Consider the following 21,140-nt stretch of genomic DNA (forward strand, 5'->3'; position numbering starts at 1 on the left):
AAACAGATTTCTAACAAAATATGATTTTGTTCCTTTGTTTTGTTTTTAAATAATGTTAGAAATAACATTATCACTATGAGAGATTACGTCATTTACGAGCAATAAAGGATATTAATGTCGCAACCCCTCAGGGCCAACCAGAGGAATTGTAGATACGCAATATCTTTTTCAATGTCTTCCTCCTTATTTTCTGGGGTGTAGTTGTCAAAAATCCAGATAAGTTCTCTCCGCCAGCCTGTGACTGTTATCATTTCCCGACGAACAGCCTCTGCATCTTCATATTCATTCTTGTGCGTTATTACAATTAACGATGGTGTACCTAGAAACACACACACACATAAAAAATACAACTTTTAAAGCGTAAGATTTATCGTTTTAAAATCATAGGGTTGATGTCTGATGGGGTGGCATTTCTCTCGGTGGTGGAGACCCATGGGATACTATTCACAAAATATTGTCTAGTTTGGGGAATCAGTAATCAAATACTAGTAGCCTTAAGTCAAGTGGCGCAAAACAGTTCTGAGACAGAAATGAAATGTAACTATAGCGTCAAAGGAACACAAGCGTCTTTGACTCCATGTAACGATATACTCGTGCTGGTAAACGCGGTTATGCATAGTTCTGAGGTGATTAGATGTCGGAAAGTTAAAAGGGTTCTTCTCGAATGAACTTTCTGTTTCTGTAAGCTCATTAATTCTGCACTGTATTACAATATTTATCAACCTTCTACAATCACGAACTGAATGGAAACAGTCTCCACGGCACTCATTTTGTCTCGAAGGTCACATGAAGCTCTTCAAATTAAGTTGAAATATAAAAGAGCTCATGTTCGGGTTTTTTTTAAGTTAGTATCATCTGAAAACACATTAGGTCGTGAAAAAAAAAACACATTTAAACTCTAACACGACTGCAAAAGTGCGTATCACAAAAAAATAGCTGAACACTTTATTCTACACTTAGTCAGCATTTGGTAAAGAAGACAGCATTATCCCGGAGAGATTCCTGGACCTTGACTATGAGCGTTATGCAAATTTCTTATTCCGGTTATTTTGCTTTAGCAGTTGAACCATGTTTTTCTCTTGGTTCTATTGCAAAGTGGACTATGATAACTTGATTAATATGAATACAATCTGTAGTTATTGGAATAAGATCAGTTTGGCAATATGAATCTATACCACATTAACTGCTTCGTCAAGCATGGATTCTGAGATACATGGCTGATGATGTGTAGGATACTACGTACTTACGGGTTGGAAACAGCGCCATTAAACGACAAATTTTTTCGATGAACCTCATCGCGTCTTCTCCGGTGTCTGGCCTGACAGTATTAAAGGTTAATGTGATATTGATTTGATTTTTTTTTTAATTATTCCAATAAGTTTACATTTGATATGTTGTATCTTGTTTCTTTGTCTTCAAACATGTCAAATAAAAGGAAATATACATTTGGGATCTGGAAGAAAACGAATTGAATGACCTATAAAAGAAATAACTCGTCTACAAAAATTGCCTTTTCGCCTCCTCGATCATAAACTCGAGAACGTCTCCAAAATATGATAACCTTGGACTGCATTAAAAATATATTTCTCCCACTAGACCGTAGGGCATATGCGACACAGATCGACCGGTACCTCTTAAACACTATAGTAGGTCCATTCATTTCACTCCCCTGCTAACAACGATTTTTAGCTGCGCCATAATGTTGCCTCGAAAACTCGCAAAACGTACTTCTCATATTAAAGCAGAAAAGAACCGTCTGGTGAATCAAGGAAAGTATTATTCTCTCCAAATCAAAACACTTACAGTTGTTAGTATGAATAGAAACGTGTAAGAAAAAAAAACAAAACAAACAAAACAAACACCCTTACTGTGGTCCTTATAAATGGATGTTTGTTGTCACATTTTGCTATTTTCCTCTCGGCTTTTATGGTATTATGTTTGGAAAGTGTGACAACAGAGTTCTTAGAAAAGTTTAAATGAATTCCACCTATCTGGCAAAATCGTCTGAGTGTATAATGAGGGAGGGGTATCTCCTTACCATCTCCCTATGGTGACATCGAAATTGCACCATTTCTCAAGTTTCTTGCTAAAAGTAGGGGATTGCTGTAAGGGATTAATAATATGTCACTGAAAGGGCCTACGCAATGCATATAATGCATTTTCATTTTATGTTGATTTGTGGTAATATCATCAACACTAGTATGTGGCCAAACGAATATCTGAATATCTGTCATATAGGTGGTAATCATAAATATTTGCTTAGAAAGGGAGACTGCATTATCAAAAATATCTGGGAACATGATCTGCAATTAATCTCTCACCTGTGATGATAAACATACACAGCGCAATGACACATTGCATCCTTTCTTTTGACAAGGGTCATATTATTAACTGTAAATATGCCATCTGGAAACAAAAAAGACAGAGCAGAAAAAAAAAGAAAGTTATCATTTTGATTGTTAAACACATCATTATATCTATCGCAATTTGTGTATTTATTTTGAAATTTATACGACATACAACGAACTCGCAAAACATAATTGTTTAAGATTTCAGATTTGACGGCTACGTTTATACTGACCGTCATCTCACCATCAATTTGGAGCAACTGATTTGTAAAACTAACAGACTAAAGTCCTTTGCAGACTTTCTCTTTTCTTCTTTTTCTTTAACCAAGGATTGTTCTCGAAGTGATAGCTCGTCAACAGTTTGTTTACAAGCTCTTCTTCACTCGTGAAGTGAAAAATCAATGCAAAAATACGATGGAAGAGTGTGAGAAGCGGACGTCACTGCACAAAGTGACCAGCCTTTTAAAAAAGTTTATCTTTGACACACTTGACATAATCATACTAGTAATAAAAAAAAACTGTTTGTTGATAGGATGTGGTAGTGTAAAAGCAATCACATATTGACGGTGACTGCGTGGAAAGTAGTAATAATAACGATGCACACACTGACAGTGGCACATTTTTTTTTTCTTTTGGGTGCGAATCACAAGCTAGACAGTCGCAGGACTCATACAGTCCACGAGTTACACAGCTCACAAGTCATACAGTCTATGAGCTACACACTCAATAAAAAAGGGGTCCACGAACTGGTAAACCTTCTCTGCCTAAAATGTTCCTCGTCACATTGCTCGTGGGCCTGATATACTTGTCTAGGTATGTGACTCGAGGGCTGTACGACTCATGGGTGTACGACTCATGTTATTCAATACGTCCAGTTCGTCGGCCGCATGAATCGCTGTTATCTAGCTCTTTGGATGTTTTTGTTTGTTTGTTTGTTTTGCTTTGTTTTGTTTTTTGTAGGTAACATGTAGAAATGAGTGATTCCACGATTAATAACTGAATTTCCTGTGACAAGTTTACTCACGCATTTCGTCCATAAGGCATTCCAAAGTCTCGGAAGAGAAGTCTGCTATTCCACAGGTGTCAATTAAATCAATTGTTCCAGTCAATATGTGATTGGTCTTCCCTCCTGGATGTTCTACGTACCCTTTGGCGTTTTCGATTGAGTATTTTCCTGTCCATTGAATATAAACAGAACCAAGAACAGTTACACCTTCAGGGAGAGGAATAAAGTTCTTTCTTCCTCTCTATCTCTATACATCCGCAGCTTTGACAATGTCTTCCAGTGTTCCTTGGTCTTTTGTCCCCGTGATTTTTTTTTTTTGTTATTGTCATAAACACAAATTTCTTATCTAATAGATGAGAGTGTGCACAAAGGCAGGCACACACACACACACACACACACACACGACAGACTATGCATTGCACTAGCTGCTAAGCATTCCGTAACCTTCAGCTTGCATACAAAAGAGAAGCAAACATAAGTCGTGGGGGGGGGGAAATAAGTGTTTTTTTTTTTTTTAGGGGGTGTCGGGATGTCAGGGTACAATGTACATAATCATCATAATATGACGGTGCAACTAAAAATGGGCATAGCGTTCCGGCAGACTTAATGTTCTCTCAGTCTCCCTTACTTATATGCACTATGTTTACATTCTACGTAGCCCTTTCACTAATCTTACTGATTTATTTGTGAGCTGGTAAAGAATCTATGGTCTAGGTGTTGGAGTATGAACAACGACATACATGTACAACAAATCGTCGAAACTTAATGATAGGTCTGCAGACAAAAAACATGTGTTTGATAAGGAAGTTTTACAATTTTGGTTGCATTGTAACAAGTGTTTATTGGAATTGTATACTTTTTTTCCACAACCCCCCACCCTCAAAAAAAGAAAGAAAGAACAGTCGCATTACCGTGAGAGATGGAAAAAAAAATACATCTCTACCCCTCAAAAAGCAGCAAAATGAATATCTTTTACCAGTGAGAGCACGCTTCAGCGAGTTGATGAAACACGATCTGTCAGCACCACTGTCACCGAACAAACCGATGTTCACCTTTGATTGGCTTTCAAAAGGTGTTGTAAACCACGCCATGCCCGGTACATAATCCTGTATTTTTCGTCGAAAGTCGTCGCATTCTTTCTGTAAACTGTTCACTAATGATAAAACAGACCATTATGCTGATTGACCAGATCCTGTGGTTGCCATGTATTTGCAGATTATTCTAAGCACTGAGAAATTCCCTAAATCATCCAAAACGGAAAATCTTAGACACTCTATAAGGTGTTGTGAGCGATGTATAATGCTTGTCTTTTATAGTGAAACCTTACTAAATTCATCCGACCATATAGTTCCACAATTCATTGTCTTCACTCGACCATGTTAATCTATTTTTTTTTTTTTTTTGGGGGGGGTAGGCGGTATAGAAGAAAAGTGATCATTCTCCATTGGGAAATTAAGTACCTTACAAGTGAAAAAGTGAGTAGCACATACTCATATCACGGTTGGTACACTGTAAAGAAGAAACTGTAATCGCATAATTATAAAGTGAACACATTTTTTAAAGAAATATTTTCCCTGCTTTAAATGGTAAATCACATCACTATTCTTTTCGGGAGAAAGGGAAATAATGGTTATAGAAATAACCTTGGACTATGATTGTCTCGGCTTGTGCCGAAAGGGTGGGTTGGGTGGTGGCGATTCGCGTTAATGGGAACACCACCCTTCGTCCAAAGCCCCCCCCCCCCCCCCCCCCCCCGGTTTTGCCGAAAGGGTGCGTTGGGAGCGTTGGGTCGCGTCGCGTTGACTGGAACCCCACCCTTCGTCCAAAGCACCCCCCCCCCCCGGTTTTGCGGAAAGGGTGCGGTGGTACTTTTTCTCATGTAATATTAAAAGACGAGTTTTGAATTTATATTTAATCTTCAAACAACCATTTCAAAGAGGCTATCGTCCGGATCGGTTTACACTCTATTACCACTTGGTCTACAGCCAGTTGGTCTGGCATCATGGGGGAGGGGCGAGGGACCCTTAACTTTACCCTAATCTTATTTCATGTGTATGAACATCTGTTTTCTCCCTCAATGCACGGTCAGAGGGTAGTCCGTAGTCGTAGAAAGAAAAAAAAAGGAAGATAGCCCAGTTGGTCATATAGACGAAACGATGATTGGACCAAATGGTACCTGATTAGACCAGGAGGCTGGCTATCAGACCAAATGTGACCCTGCACCTCAAAACAAACAAAAAGTCGCCCGACATGAATTTTTAGTTAAGACCATATTCTGAAAGAGCAGACTTTAAGCTTTAAAATGTTGTATAACTCAAATCAAATGGACTCTCCTAACCTATCTAAATATTGGAAAGAAAGCACATACTCAGGAAAAGTGTGAACTGAGAAAAGAGGCTCTGAAGTACAGTGTCTATTCAAGCGCTTAATCTTTACCAAACCGTGCTGGCTGTGCGATGAATGGGACAAAAAACAGGAAGTAAACCACCAGAGTAACAACAATGAAGGAATTATCAAATTAAACTGAAATTAAGCATGCCTCATTAACACATTCTGTCCATAATTAATGCAAACTTTCAAAGCAGTAGCACTATCCTTTCAAAAGTTATTAGAGTTGAAAGTGAAGAGTGTGGACAAGGTTTTTCAGAAATGAAAAAGGGATTCTAAAGACACACCTAATCACACTATTCTACCAAAAATGTTCGAGATAAACTGCTAAAAAACACACTTTCCTGCCCGTTTTATTATCCCAAATTTTAGCATGGTGTAGAAGAAGATTTGCTCTTTCAGAAAATATGAAAAAGTCAAGTTCAGCTAAGTTGACCCATTTCACTTATTTTCAGTCTTCATGCAAAATCAGTGTGTGCGACTTTATGTTCGTTTTGAGGTGCACGGTCACAAATGACAATAAGATCAATGGTTTTAGACAAAATGGGTGTAGACTAAATGATGATAGACAGAGGCTAGACCAACTGGGCAATGGACCAAAATTAATGATGTCTACACCAAATTTATATTGGACAAATTTGGTTTTATTTTAGACCATTTGATGATTAGGCGAAATGGAATTACTTGTAGACTAACTCATAATAGACAAAATCGGTATTTGATGATATAAATTGGTGTTAGACCAAAAATAGACCAAATGGCTATTATTAGACGAATTGACTGTAGACCAAGTAGTAATTAAACCAAATAACAATTAGACTAAACAGTATATATTGGACGAAATGATGACTAGACCAACTGGTTATTAGACCAACTGATATTAAGCAGTCTATTAGACCAACTGGCTGTAGACCAAGTGGTAATAGAGTGTAAACCGATCCGGACTATAGTCTCTTTGAAATGGTTGTTTGAAGATTAAATATAAATTCAAAACTCGTCTTTTAATATTACATGAGAAAAAGTACCAACGCACCCTTTCGGCAAAACCGGGGGGGGGGGGGGGCTTTGGACGAAGGGTGGTGTTCCCACTAACGCGACGCGCCACCACCCAACCCACCCTTTCGGCACAAGCCGATTGTCTCTATCTTATCATAAGAGACGTTATACCATTGTGTAAACGTTTTTTTTTTTTTTTTTTTTCATACCGGGTAAGAGTTCCTCTTCTTCTTTGTATATTCTCCGCCAGCAAGGATTCCATCCACATCCTTTGAAACATGACATCAACAACAATAAAAAAATGAAATTGTTCTTGTATGTATCATTTTATAATATTTGATATGTTGGACACTCTAACTACTTATTTGCTCATAATTGATAACATTCTATATGTTAAAATTTACCATCGTAAGGTTACACATTCCTTCACTCATAGTTGTGAATTCTATGGTATACGTTATGAAGCTTTCATTCTGAAGTGACATGAAGAGCAAGTTATATCATAATAACTCATACGACCTTTTAATGGGTAGGCCAGAGAACAGGCATCTTACCACATTCATTGTTTGGGTTACATTGAGTATGGATTAACAAAAATCGAATCGCGATACCTTTTTGTGGTAGGTAGTTCGGATAGTGTTTCTGAAGAAATTTTCCAATGAGGAGAAATGCGATGAAAAAGCAAACAGATATACCAATGACGAGTCCAATGACAAGACCTAAATTGCTACTTTTCCCTGAAATATGACGTGGAAACAATCAAACATGTAATCATCTCCGTATAACATTTGCAAGAAATTATTTGTAGAGAGTGAGAGAGAGAGTGAGGGAGAGAGGTGTCTTGGCAACATCACAATATCTATTTTTTGATTTTTTTTTTAACGCCGAAAAAACAATTTGGAATAATATGTGAATTTGCCAAAAAAAAAACCTAAGAAAAGTCGTACCCCCTGATTTTACGTAAGGATTCAATATAGGTTAAATGTGTTAATTCAGTCAATCTTAGGCTTTTCGTACCTTCTAATAGAGGAATTCCTCTTGTACATTATTCTTAAGATTGGGATCATGAAAGGAAATTGTGTTGTTAGCATATTTTTTTTTCTAGAACCTCTATATACTTTGTAGAATTTTGTAGTGTGATTATGTTTGTCTTGGAGTGCCCTTTTCATATCGTAAAAAGCCATTTAAACAATCATCAATTTCAACCCCAATGACTTTTGAAATATAGGGTGCTACTGCTTTGAACGTTGGTGTTAGTCATGGACAGAACGAGCCAATATAGCAAGATTAATTTCAGCTTAATTTTAACAACCTCGACACATACGAGTCTCTTATCTCATTTATACACAATTTTCCAACGCGTGTGAGTTTGTCTTATATTTAGACAGGTTAGGAAAATCCATATGAATCGAGTTGAACATCATAGAATTATTTTGCCCGTAACTAAAAATCCATGTCTGGCGGCTTTTTCTTGGTTTTAGTGATGCAGGCCACACAACGGATTATCGGAATAAACATCGTAAGAATTTGCACTGTTTAAAAAAAAAAAAGACTCTGAACGATGGAGGTAAGGTGTACCGTTTTCACTGTTTTTTGCATGTATTGTTAAATAGAAAAGAAGCTTGCTTGATTGGGTTGACTAAACAAAAGCATTTTATACTTATTTCCACATGAATACATATGTGTGTGCGTGTGTGTGAGCATTTGTGACCGTGCATCACAAAACTAACAAAGAGTCGCACCCCTTGATTTCAACTGAGGACTCAAAAAAAGGTGAAATGGGTCAACCGAATCAATCTTGAGTTGGCATTAATCATGGATAGAAAATGTGGTAAGTCGACATGTTCAACTTCAGCTTAATCTGATAATCTCTTCACTAGGCGTTTTCACATCAGCCCGATAAAAATCCAAGCTCGAGAAATTTTTCGCGATTGCGAGTTAGCGCGCTATTCTATTTCTTATTCACATCAGCCCGAAGAGAATCAGCCCGAATTTTTGTCGAGCTAATTCGACAGCTGAGTATGTGCAAACATCATAAGTAATGTGTGTGCCCTCTCAAAAATTCCTCGTGATTTGTGTGCAGTTTCCCTCGATCGATCGGATCACACACGCTAGGCATAATGGGATGCATCGCGCTAATTTCTCGAGTCGTTTTCACATTATCAAATAGCGCGCTACTATCCCGCTATTTCAGAAATTTCCCGAGTTGGACTCGAAAAATTTTCTCGATCAGACCGATACAATTAGCGCGTTAATTTGTGTTCACATTATCAAATAGCGAGCTATTTCGAAACATCGGGCTGACGTGAAAACGCCTATTGTTGTTGCTCCGGTGGTTTACATCCTGTGTTTTGTCCCTTACATTGCACAGCTAGCACGACTCGGTAAAGATTAAGCGCTTGAATAGACCCTGTACTTCACAGCCTCTTTTCTCAGTTCGCACTTTCCCAGAGTGTGCACATTTATTCTAGCATTTAGATAGGTTAGAGGAGTCCATTTGACATGAGTAACACACAATTTTAAAGCTTAGAGTCTGCTCTTCAAGAATCTGTCCTCAACTAAACATCCATGTCTGGCGACTTTTTGTTGGTTTTGTGATGCAGGGTCGCATTTATAACGTTAACTCTGTGATGGTTAATTACAATAAACCCCAGAATAAATTAAAATCACAACATGTGTTTAAAGATTTTTTACTTGATCATGAAAGACAATTTTGTATTGGCGCCATATCATTTGGAAAGAAAAAAAAAAGAGTGACGAAGTTTAATAAACCTGAAATAGGTAGAACGGTGATTTCTGCGGAAGACGTTCCATTCAGTGAGTCTCCAGTAGCCGTGCATATGAAGGTTTGCTCCATCCCGTGTTTGACTGAAACAGTGATTGTCTCGAACCTTTCGTATGTGTCATCAGAAAGTCTTGTCTGCTGCGAAACAACAGAATGTATTCCTTTTCCTGTCTCCTCGATCCACAGCATTGAAACGTTAGGCTTGAATGCACGTACGAAGCACGTAAGGTCAAAGGAAGAAGTGAGGGAGGGAGTTTGGTAGGTGCACCGGCTTGGATTTGGCTCGCTTCTATCGACGCATTCCTCGATTTCATGTGTTGATGCCATTGCTAGGGAAACAAGAAATAACATGCCTATCTGGAGAATATTATTTGCCATCTAACAATTCTAACAACTCTTTTTTTTTTCAAAGACTTGTTCTATGTGGTTACCAAATACGTCACCAGCACGAACGAAAAAAAAGTCAAGAATTTGCCGGACTATAGGCATGCGATTGGACTAGTAAAGTCCATAATAAACTTTGGGGAGGGGGTAGGAAGATATGATGGAGTACACACAAACATTCCAAACATGAATATCTACAGAATTTCTAAATGAAAAAAAATCATTCAAATTCACATGTGAAAATGGATCCAGATATCTACAAGACAACATAGAATAAAGACATTCTTATTTAGAAAACACATTGAATTGTATTTTTAGACAAAAACTTTAGCTGCAGTTGCATTTCTATAACGCTAAGGATTTATAACCTTGTTTTCTTAAGTAAAGACGGAAATAAAAAATGATGAAAAACCACGGCTGTTGAAGACAGACTGGTAATTAATTCAATAAAGAAATATTCAAGTAAACAAGCTGACCCATTGATATCTGTCTGTGGAATGCGCTTTATTAGCGGTGTGTTTAATAAGCTATAAACTCAAAACAGGATTGATCGTGCTCACAGTATTTGTGAAGCTTTTCAACTCGGGGTCAGTAACAGGAAGGACACTTTTGTAAGTACACACACTTCTCTTTTTAGATAAAATTGAGTTTCATAATCTTTAATTACTAGCTTCTGGTATTCTATTCTTCATAATTCAACAAGCTTGTCGCCAATACTAATTAGGTCACATGGAAGGTAAGTCGGGTTTGCGTCCATCCACGTGATGTCAAGTTTGAAGCAATAGTATTGTTGCCACCCCTCATGGAAAAGAACGCTTCAATTGGGAATAGCTCCTGGTGGTACCTTTGACCGACTACTTCTAACGTATATAAAGTCGGACTGGTCAGCATACTATCTGAATGATTCCTAGATACTGACGACCATACTAAAATTAATGATCCCGCTGAGAAGTTTGAGAAGAGTTTCAGGTTGCAAGATTTTTTTTTTTTCAATGAGAGAGATCACCGCCTAATTGCCGCCAACAGATTGCCACTCACTGACAACATAGGTGCACGGAGAGCAGTAATTGACGTTCTCAAGACCCGGTCAGATCTATTATGGAACCGGTAACAGACCTGGTTGATTCGATATCTTTATGGAGAAATATAACAACACTTGCTATCACCATTGTGCGCTGTTTCCATGAACGTCATCATTCATCCTTAACTTTCTTTTATGCTATATTATATCGTGTCTTATAATGTCCAATACTGACAAGTGAACATGGTGACACTTTCGCATTTGTATAGTTATCTTCACTGAATTGTTGTTAAAAAAATCATTTGAAAGTTGCTCGGAGCCTTCGATACAAGCAAAAATTACTTACAGAAAACTGTCATAAGGGTGGAATTCGAGGAAATCTGGAAATTCTGAAGCACCAATTCACAACGATAGAGACCCTCATCTCCCACTTCTAAGTCAGTGATGATTAGGTTGAAGTTCCTGTCAATGTCAAAGCGTTCCTCACGGCTGACGAAATTCCCGTCAAAGAATGCCTTGCCAGTCGACTGCTCAGGGTTTGAAATGTGCACCTTGCCCCAATACACAAAGAGCGGCTCATCATGGAAGTTACATGGTAGTCGGATGTCTTCACCTTTCCATCCTTGAACTGTAGGAACGGTGTCTACCACTGGGGCTAGACGATGGAAAGTGCGTATATCAGTTTTGTGTCATTTATGCATGTTATACTTGCACGGTTCATGGTAGGAACAGGTTGCTTTGGGCATCACACAAATTAGATAATGATATGCAAATTCATGGATGCGTTAGTTTCTCCTACAAGCCTACGGCATAAAATATGACTGGGTTTGAATGTTCAGTGTTTATGAAAGGGCTCGTAGAAACTACATTCCATATGTTTAGCTTTAAGACTGTTTAGACGTTGGAATACCTCCCAGTTGGGGGGGGGTGATTGAAAAAGTACCGCGCCACTTTGAGAACGACAGAGTAGCAAGAGAGAAAAAGAGAGAGAGAGAGAGAGAGTGAGAGAGAGAGAGAGAGTGAGAGAGAGAGAGAGAGAGAGAGAGAGAAAGGTCCTTCAAAGTTTTTGCTCAGTTTGAGAACCAAACTGCGATTTTACCAGATATTCCTCAGACGCGCCTAACACGTTTCTTTGTAAAGGATGTTTGATTTTTTTAAAATGCATGGAGGTTGACTGTGTTGTGCATATTTAATTTACAAAATGATATAAGATATTTGTAAAGTCAAAATATTTAGTGTAAATCGATAAAATGATCGATAGCAAGTTGAGGATTTTGACTTTATATAGTCACGCTTTCTCGTTGGTCTGACTTCAAGTTCGCTTGTAAAAAATGACTAAAGTTGCATTGATTATGTTTAGGCATTGTTGATTCATGAAACTGGAAATTGATATGAGGTACTACAACTTATCATGAATGAAGGTTCTGTTTCAAAGAAAGAAAGTTAAATGGACCCGCCAATCAATTTTCATTCTATAATATAGTCACCGTGGTTTGGTATCGCGTGCGCGCAGCCAGCGTCTGCGTCGCATCAACGTCTCACGTACGATCCGTACTTATTAAATTTACACCAATGCATTTCGGTATCCTGGCTCACTTTCATCACGGTCGAACTTTCCAGATACGTCACACGCTTCACACACAAATGAGACTGGGAAAACGATTCCTTACAAAACCCTAGACAGACATTTGATGGGGGGGGGGGGGGGGGAGGGGGAGATCAATCACTCACAGGTGATAGACAGTAGGGTTGAATTTGAGAAAACCTTCAAATTTCCCAATACAAGCTGGCAATGGTAGCGGCCCTCATCTTTCACTTGCAAATCGGTGATGACAAGATTAAAATCCATATCCATTTCGAAACGCCCCTCCTTGCTTATGAAGTTCCCATCGAAGAAAAACGCCTTCCTCGCCTGTAGTTGCTGATTTGAACTGTTCCCCATGACCCACAATACAGCGAATGGCTCTTCCTCGAAGTGACATGGCAGTCGAATGGTTTCCCTCGTCCATACCCGAACTAGTCCAGCGGATATAGAAAAAATCATGCACTTAATGGTAAAAGCACCATATTTGGTACACATCTACATGATGCCAATACAAGTCATTTCTGATATGGAAGCCGCTCTGATTCTGCCTGTGGCGGCCGTGGCGGCCATTTTTCAAAATGGCCGCCATGTGATATGGCAATGCTGTGTATTTTGGAAACTATAAGTCCGATTGTCGTGATTCTCGTACCAAAGTATAGGTTTTGAGGGTCAAGGATTCCAATAAAATGATTTTTGAGAGGATAAAACCATGGCAACCTACTTATTGGCGGCCATTTTGAAAAAATATGGCCACCATGCTAGATATAACATATCCTTAAAACGTATGGACAAAGGGTCATGACTCTGGTACCAACTTATATGTTTTTGGGTCAAGGATTCTGATTAATTCAACTGTAAGTGAATATGAATCGTTTCATCCTACGTTTTGGCGGCCATTTTGATAAATATGGCTGCCATACAACAGATGATGAATATTGTATATCTTCGAACTCAAAAGATATATAATCACGATTCAAGTGTAAAAGTAAAGTTTTTGGGTGAAAGTTTTCAATATAATGATGTTTTAGCAAGGTGAATAGGTTCATCACATCCTTTGTTTTTGGCGGCCATTTGATAAATAGCGTACGAGTGTTATGAAAGCGGGATGCCCATTGTGGATTGATTCTGGTGTAAACGTTTGCTTAAGGGGTCAACAATTACTTGTTCACTCATTTTTAGTATTCTAAAGTGGGACATCCGGGCATAGTTAACTTTGTAAGCATTTTGGAAAATATGCTCAACTTCCTTTATAGGATTTATGTGTGTACAGTGTATGTGAAAAACATGATCTTCACAATTTTATGTCTGAAGTGCATATTAATCAAGATTATATATTTTCTAGAAATATAGACTCTCGCTTTCTCTGGTCCCTGGACATGGAATGAAAATCATAGTTTTCAACCAATTAGTACATCTGTTTTCTTTGGAAAAATGACACTAAGTGTGAGAAACCTTCTAAAACTTCTTGGGTCACTTACATCAAATGAAAACACACTATATGTATGTCTATAAAATCCATGATTGACCAGGCTGTTCTGATACTTATAACTACACTGAATCTTATACATCAAACGATAAAGTAAAATTAATAGTGGCAGTGGGCAGGTCTTTCTTGTCCTGTACGGGTAGAATGACGTTCCCGCCCTCCACGAGTCTTCCATTTCCTTGCGGGCAGTTTTCTGGTTAATCAAAGGCTAGGGAGAAAACCTTATTCAAATCCGGAGCGGAACCCCTAAGGCAGTTAGGTGTTGTAGTTCATCATCTCTCCGGCAAATATGATAGGTATTATACAATACATCTTTATAGGTTTACATCTAATTGTCATTTGCAACTCCACATGAGTCTACTAGCAAAATATAAACTACAAGAAAAATTATGCTAATTATGAATTTAAGGAAAACCTCAAAGAAATACAAACTTTTAGGTTCATAATTATTGGAAGATAAAACTGCAGAATAAAATATTCAGTAAATCGATCTTACTTACCGGCACCAGTAGAAATACTGAAGACATTCTCTAAAGCGCACCTGCATCTATATATGCATTCACGTTCATCACCGCTCAGCAATGGATGATCAGGAACAATAATTGTTTTGGATTGTCAGAGCAGGGAGGTGTCTCACCTCCCTGGTCAGAGCTAATTCGATTCCTTCATATGATTCCTTATAATTTTGTGCAACAGTTTTGACAAGGTCATACTGTGAAATAATGAACAAGAACTTAAAACAAACTGTAGAAATCAGTAGGTCTTATAAGGCTGCAATAATCATGTCTTTGTGGCTGGAAACTATGCCAGTACACTTATTGTACTCTTCTGTCTATGCATCCAAAATTGGGGGGGGGGGGGGGGGGGGGGGAGTCTTCTATTCCATTCTCACCATTTTATTCTACCTTTGACATTCAAGATAATTATCTTTAGTATTCCACGTATGCAACAATTGTACTTATGTGATGTTCAATACCTACTTGAATAGTGAATGTGATAGAGGTATGGTCAATCAACAACAATCAATGAACAATAAAGAACTAAACGCCGCAACGACATAGGAGGTTCATTTACCAATAATAGGTGAACGATTCTTGTCAATGGGACAATACATAATGGCAACTGAGGGTGTATATATAATACATAGAGGGTGGCCCCTCAGAAAATGGAAACGAACATTTTTCCAAAACCAACACGAAATTGTCCAATTTGGTTGAGTACTTTTCTTTCTAGACATGTTTTTGTTAATCATTAATTTCTTACTTTATTTTATCAAAGCTCAGCAACGGAGACTACCCAACAATTGAAGGTCAATCTTCGACAATAATCCTATTCAAGCATTCCACATTGTGATGTGCGGCCTCAACTCTTTGTTAGTCTCCCAAGTGGCTTTTGTTCAATGCTGAAATTTGTTGAATTGAGCTAAGAAATTTACGCTCGACCCGTCTTTACAAAAAAAAAAAAAAAAAAAATCTGTAGAATGAAAACTACTCAACCAAATCGGATGATTTTGGTGTCATTCTCCTCACAACTCTATGTCATTCATTTTGGCATCAAAGTAATGCAAATGTGCAAATATTTGCGAAAACTCGCGTTTCCGTTAATTCTAGGCCACACTGTATATAATGTGTGTGTGTGTGTGTGTGTGTGTGTGTGTGTGTGTGTGCATACTCTATGTAGTGCGGCAGGCATATTTATCAAAATGGACATGAAAACGAAATATGTTAGTTCTATTCATCAACAAATGCTTGTTTTAAATCATTGACCCCAATTACTTTCAAAGACGTACAGTATAGTATATATTGCGGTGGCCATTATTATTCTAAAATGGCAGCCAAAACATAGGATGTGATGGTTGTATACACGAAAAGATGTATCCATTTAAATAATTGAACCTCAAAAACATATTTTTGTACCAGAATCATGAAGATGCATCCATTGGTTTTAAAGATATATGAATAGAATGTACAGCGGCAGCCATGTTTAACTGGAGGGAGGCCATATTTATTAAATGGCCACCAAAACAAAGGATGTGATGAACCTATTCACTTTGCTAAAACATCATTATATTGAAAACCTTCACCCCAAATCTATACTTTTACACTTGAATCGTGATTATATATTCATTGAGTTCGAAGATATACAATATTCATTATCCGTTGTATGGCAGCCATATTTATTAAAATGGCCGCCAAAACGTAGGATGAAACTATTCATACTCACTTACAGTTGAATTTATCGGAGTCATTGACGCCAAAAACATATAAGTTGGTATCATAGTCATGACCCTTTGTCCATACGTTTTAAGGAGATGTTATATCTAGCATGGTGGCCATATTTTTTCAAAATGGCCGCCAATAAGTAGGTTGCCATGGTTTTATCCTCTCAAAAATTATTTTATTGGAATCCTTGACCCTCAAAACCTATACTTTGGTACAAGAATCACGACAATCGGACTTATAGTTTCCAAAATACACAGCATTGCTATATCACATGGCGGCCATTTTGAAAAATGGCCGCCACGGCCGCCACAGGCAGAATCAGAGTGGCTTCCATATCAGAAATGACTTGTATTGGCATCATGTACATGTGTACCAAATATGGTGCTTTTACCATAATGTGCATGATTCACCCTATATGTGCCCTATATCCGCTAGACTAAACGGTGGACACAGTGCCTACTACTGAGGCTAGGAGATAAACAAGGGAGAAGAGTACCCCTGAAGTTTGTTAGTGAAACAGAAAAAGTGTCTTTATTGTTAATTTGACCTTTAAATAATTGATTTATTATTTGTTACCTTTCAAGGGGCACATGGGGGTGCAAAACCCCGTTTTGACGTTTCATGGCTTTTGTAATGACGCATAACAAAATAATATGCAAACGAGAATTTGAATTCAGAAATTCAACCTACAGCAGTAGGGGCTGGCGCGATGAAATGTTTAATGGCTAAATGTTATTATTTTCACATAGAAGACCTTCAACTGGGCTACTAAACATTGCTGCAGAGAAATAATAACTGTTACCCCCTTCCTTATTCGTTTTGCCACAGCTGTCATCTATACTTGTATCCCCCGCTGAGAGCATCAGTTCTTCTATCACGTGTTTACGATTGTAACATGATTTTTTATTCAGACCTAATTTTCTTTTGTCAAACTTGCATTAAGATTTGTCCTCTGATGATATGTGGGATGTCGGATTTGAAGTAATAATTATGTGAAAATAGAAACGTGAAACTTGTGCTACTCTTACAAAGCGAATCCACACAATATTGTCGATGGAATAAGGTAAGCTAAACAATGATGGTGGATAATACTTGAAAATGTACAAAATGCCAGCTTCCCTTGTTAGATTTACACTCATCCTACTATAACCTACAGTGTACACGTTACCCCATTAATCGTCAGCTATATACACTGCCGTAATGCTATACGTTTTATACGGCCAATGGTACTGCTCAAAATATTTGCTAATTGTAGGAAGATACACTAAGGCTATTAAAGGGGACCTCCGGGTGATTTTCAGATTTTTACACTTGAACAACTATAAATTACTTAAACTAAGTACAGAGTTTCAGAATTTGTAGTGATTGGGGTGAGGAAAGAGAATGTTTTCAAAATCTATAAGGAATTGCAATGAACAATGATGATGACATGGCAGCCTCACCATAAGAATGTGTGAGTTGGGGCTCAAGGAAGCAGAACAAAAGAAGAAGGCATGCATAAATTTTTCACAGGTGAACTTGTTGAGCAAGTGGTATTGTAATGGAAATACACTGCTACATCTCTGAAATATATGAGGCTCTGATGTCATCAACACTGTTCAGTGTAATTTGTTTAAGATTTTCAATTTATTGGTTTCTCTGCTCAAAGACCAGAATAAATTCCACGAATCTATACATGGAGCTGTCGATTTAGGTACTACATGATGTGAAATTATGAAAATCGTCCGGAATGCCCCTTTAAGGTTACAAATTGCATTTTGGACCTACCACAGGCACTTGTGACAGAGATTTCTCTTTGTAATTTCTATTATTCATTCTGTTTGGTGCATGCTGTCAACAAATACCGTCACACTAGGTTACTGTGAATAATAGCTTCCCATTGCAATTCACATACTCTCATATGGGGGATCAAAGTTCACGTGGCTTTCGTAGTTTGAATATGTATCTTTATATTCCAAATGCTATATTATGACTCGGGTGAACAAAACGCGACGCCACCGTTCGGTTGCAAGGTGCAGACTCTTCCTTGTTTATGCACTGGGTGCATCCGTTACATTCCAATGCATGTAGTGCACACTAACACAAAGATTTACACGTGATCAAAATGGGAGTGAGTCCGACACGTACAGCTGACTTGACTTGTAAGTGGCACTTCTTTCGGACTCTCGGGACTTTCGTGAGGATGCAAATTGGTTCCTAACATAATTGACCAAAAGGTTGAAACATTGACATTACTGGCAAAAGAACAAGCTTGCAAACGTTTGTCTCTGGTTTCCTTTCATTCTTAGTTTCGACCTCCCAACATGGTTTATCATTATTAGCTTTGACACTACCCCTAGAAACCTACAGTCAGATTACTCCTAAATATTAAGGCAAAATGTTTTGAAGAGTAAGAGCAAGATGGCTGTTCAACCGGGACAAAACTATAACATCATAACATATTGAAAAGTAAAATCAGGATAAACGCTAATTCAATGCTAATTATTTTACAGCAATGGCTGTGCCCATGTAAGAGGTGTATACACTCATTAAACGTTAATATATGAACGTGAGTATAGCCCACATTATGATTATCTTTATTTGAATGATATTTTGAAAATGGAATCAAAATGAAGGAAAGACTGTAGAGGATAACTTGACACCTGAATTCTTCATGTCGATTATCCATGCATCATCACGTACATGATATTGATGTATTAAGACGCGTTTTGCTGTTGTTGTTCGTCAAATGGACATGTTAAAGCGAAACATGCACAACTTGATGCTTAAGTTGTCCCCTTGTCTCTGTTATCTATTGCCCTTGTCTGACGGTGAATACGAATGAGAATAATTCTACGAACGTAGGGCTTACGTTCATCACTGTGGTGAATATGTTATTTAACTTTTTTGTTTCAGTTCGTGCATTTTGGTGATATCATGCCTACTCCTCAAGCACCTATGTCAACCCTGTTTTATGAAGAGTTATAATTGATTGAATAGTTGGTTTCTATGGTACGTCTATAACATGATGTGTTTTAAGGAAATTTACAATCGAGTATATCTTTTGATAAAATGGGGTCTACGTCTACTGTGTAATTAATATTCATGTGAAAAAAATATCACGCTTACCTCCTTTGGTGGGACAATAGATCACAGAGACCGTCACTGTAAGTAACAGAACTACGCTCTTGTAGCCTCTATCCATTTTGCCCGGAAGAAAATGATTAGCTTCTTGTCCAAAATTAGACTGGAATATTTTCAGAGCCCGTCAACTGATTTCCCCCCTTTGCCTGGGAACTACAGGACGCAAAAAAAATTGAGAAATACTATACACCCGATAAGTAATCACTAGACCATTGTATGTGATGTTCATGGGTTGGCAGTTCTCTATGGAAGATGGTAGGCATTGCCTGAATTATAATGTTTCACAATTCGCAGCACGCCAAAAGCTTTGTGTTGACTGCACTGCTTCAATGATTGATTCATAGAATGATTATTTTTTTTTATTTTCGTGCTGAATATTTCATCAGCTTGTCTACTATGAATACAATGATGATGGAGCAGCTTTCCTTATGTCAACATTAATCTTTCGCGACTGACAATTCCATGTAACTCGTCTTCGACTGAGATTTCAATCTCTTGAAGGGGGTAGGGGCAATTCATTTTATTCCCATGGGACTCTGTCAGGACCATTAAAGATTATATTACAAAACATGATATTAAGTTTTGAACAAACATATATTCATTTTCTTTTAATTCTTGTAGTGAATGCCCTGGATACTATGGTGCAAAATCAAGCCAAGGCTATGAGATAGCTTGATGCTATATTATCACCTTATGCTGCATTAGTAATTATTGATATCGGGAAATCAAGTGAGTTGAAAGAAGCAATGGGGCTAGTCATGAGAAGTATACAGTGTATCAACAATTTATCCTGATCGAAAAAACGAGTTCATCCCAAGAGTTCGACATCATCGAATCTAACAGTCTCTCGACACTAAAAAGAAAGAATCATGCTTCCCATGAGTCATACAGTCCACAAGTCGGACAACCCACGAGCTCAACGGGAGACAGAACAAAAAAGATGCTCACGGCCCGGTTGTGTAATGTCGGTCGTTTAGCTAGTGATAGAGCTCGTGGGCCTTGACTGCTTAGTGTCGACAATTTGACTTGATTTTCTTTCCCCGTTGGTGTGTGCTTTACCCAATTATTTCTTCAATGTATTTGAACAAGACCTTCGGCATGAACGCCTGACTATCAATCACTAGAACTAGCAAACAAAACGAGCTTCCTTTATCTGATGTGTTCCTGTTTATTTGCTGTTTTTTGGTGTATTAGTTGTCCAAGTATTCATTAATATTGGTTATTATAAAAACGGCTCTGAATTTTAACCATGTACATATGAATATTATTTAAAGAAATATTTTGTCTATGTGTATTTTTAAGGATATATTATTTTACTGTATTAATGTGTGATAACTATATTTTGGAACCTCACTGGACTTACGGTTCTTTTAATTCTATAAATGGTCGTGGGCATAGAGACAATGTTTCATTTAGGGGGTGTAAAAGGGAAAGGGCCAAAATATAGATCTCGAAGAGATTTCATAGGCCTGATGATCTCCACAAGAAAGATTGTTTGAAACATTGAGTTTACCAATTTTCCTTTATCATTAATAACACATATTTTCCTCTTTTATATTATGTAAGCTCTTATATCGCACTTTAAAAGAATATAATGTATTCAAGCACAAAATATTTAAAGTTACGTTTTACCATATTTATAATGTGATATTTTATTAATTTCCTGCTGTTTTATACATTGTAGCGACTGTGTACTAATGTTTATGTGTGTGTGTGTGTGTGTGTCTGTCTGTCTGTCTGTGTTTTTGCATTGTTCATTTTTTTAGAAGTTTGTTCAGGTTCCACTGCAAATTCTT

The 21,140-nt window shown here is 37.7% G+C and overlaps 1 protein-coding gene across 1 annotated transcript in view; it reads right to left on the bottom strand.

The window, feature by feature from the left end:
• The window catches only part of LOC139736264 (uncharacterized), a 61,073-nt gene extending 41,668 nt beyond the window's left edge, over positions 1-19,405 (bottom strand). The window contains exons 1-2 of the mRNA XM_071646995.1: positions 19,330-19,405; positions 11,275-11,583 (exon numbers count right to left, since the gene is read on the bottom strand). Of these exons, the coding sequence (XP_071503096.1) occupies positions 11,275-11,583; positions 19,330-19,405 (385 nt within the window). The remainder of the gene's footprint in view (positions 1-11,274; positions 11,584-19,329) is intronic.
• Positions 19,406-21,140: the final 1,735 nt, after the last annotated feature.

The sequence above is a fragment of the Diadema antillarum genome, unplaced genomic scaffold (genome assembly GCF_040938485.1).
Source record: "Diadema antillarum isolate AM-2024a unplaced genomic scaffold, OU_Dant_1.0 seq00000635_RagTag, whole genome shotgun sequence".
NCBI lineage: Eukaryota > Metazoa > Echinodermata > Echinoidea > Diadematoida > Diadematidae > Diadema > Diadema antillarum.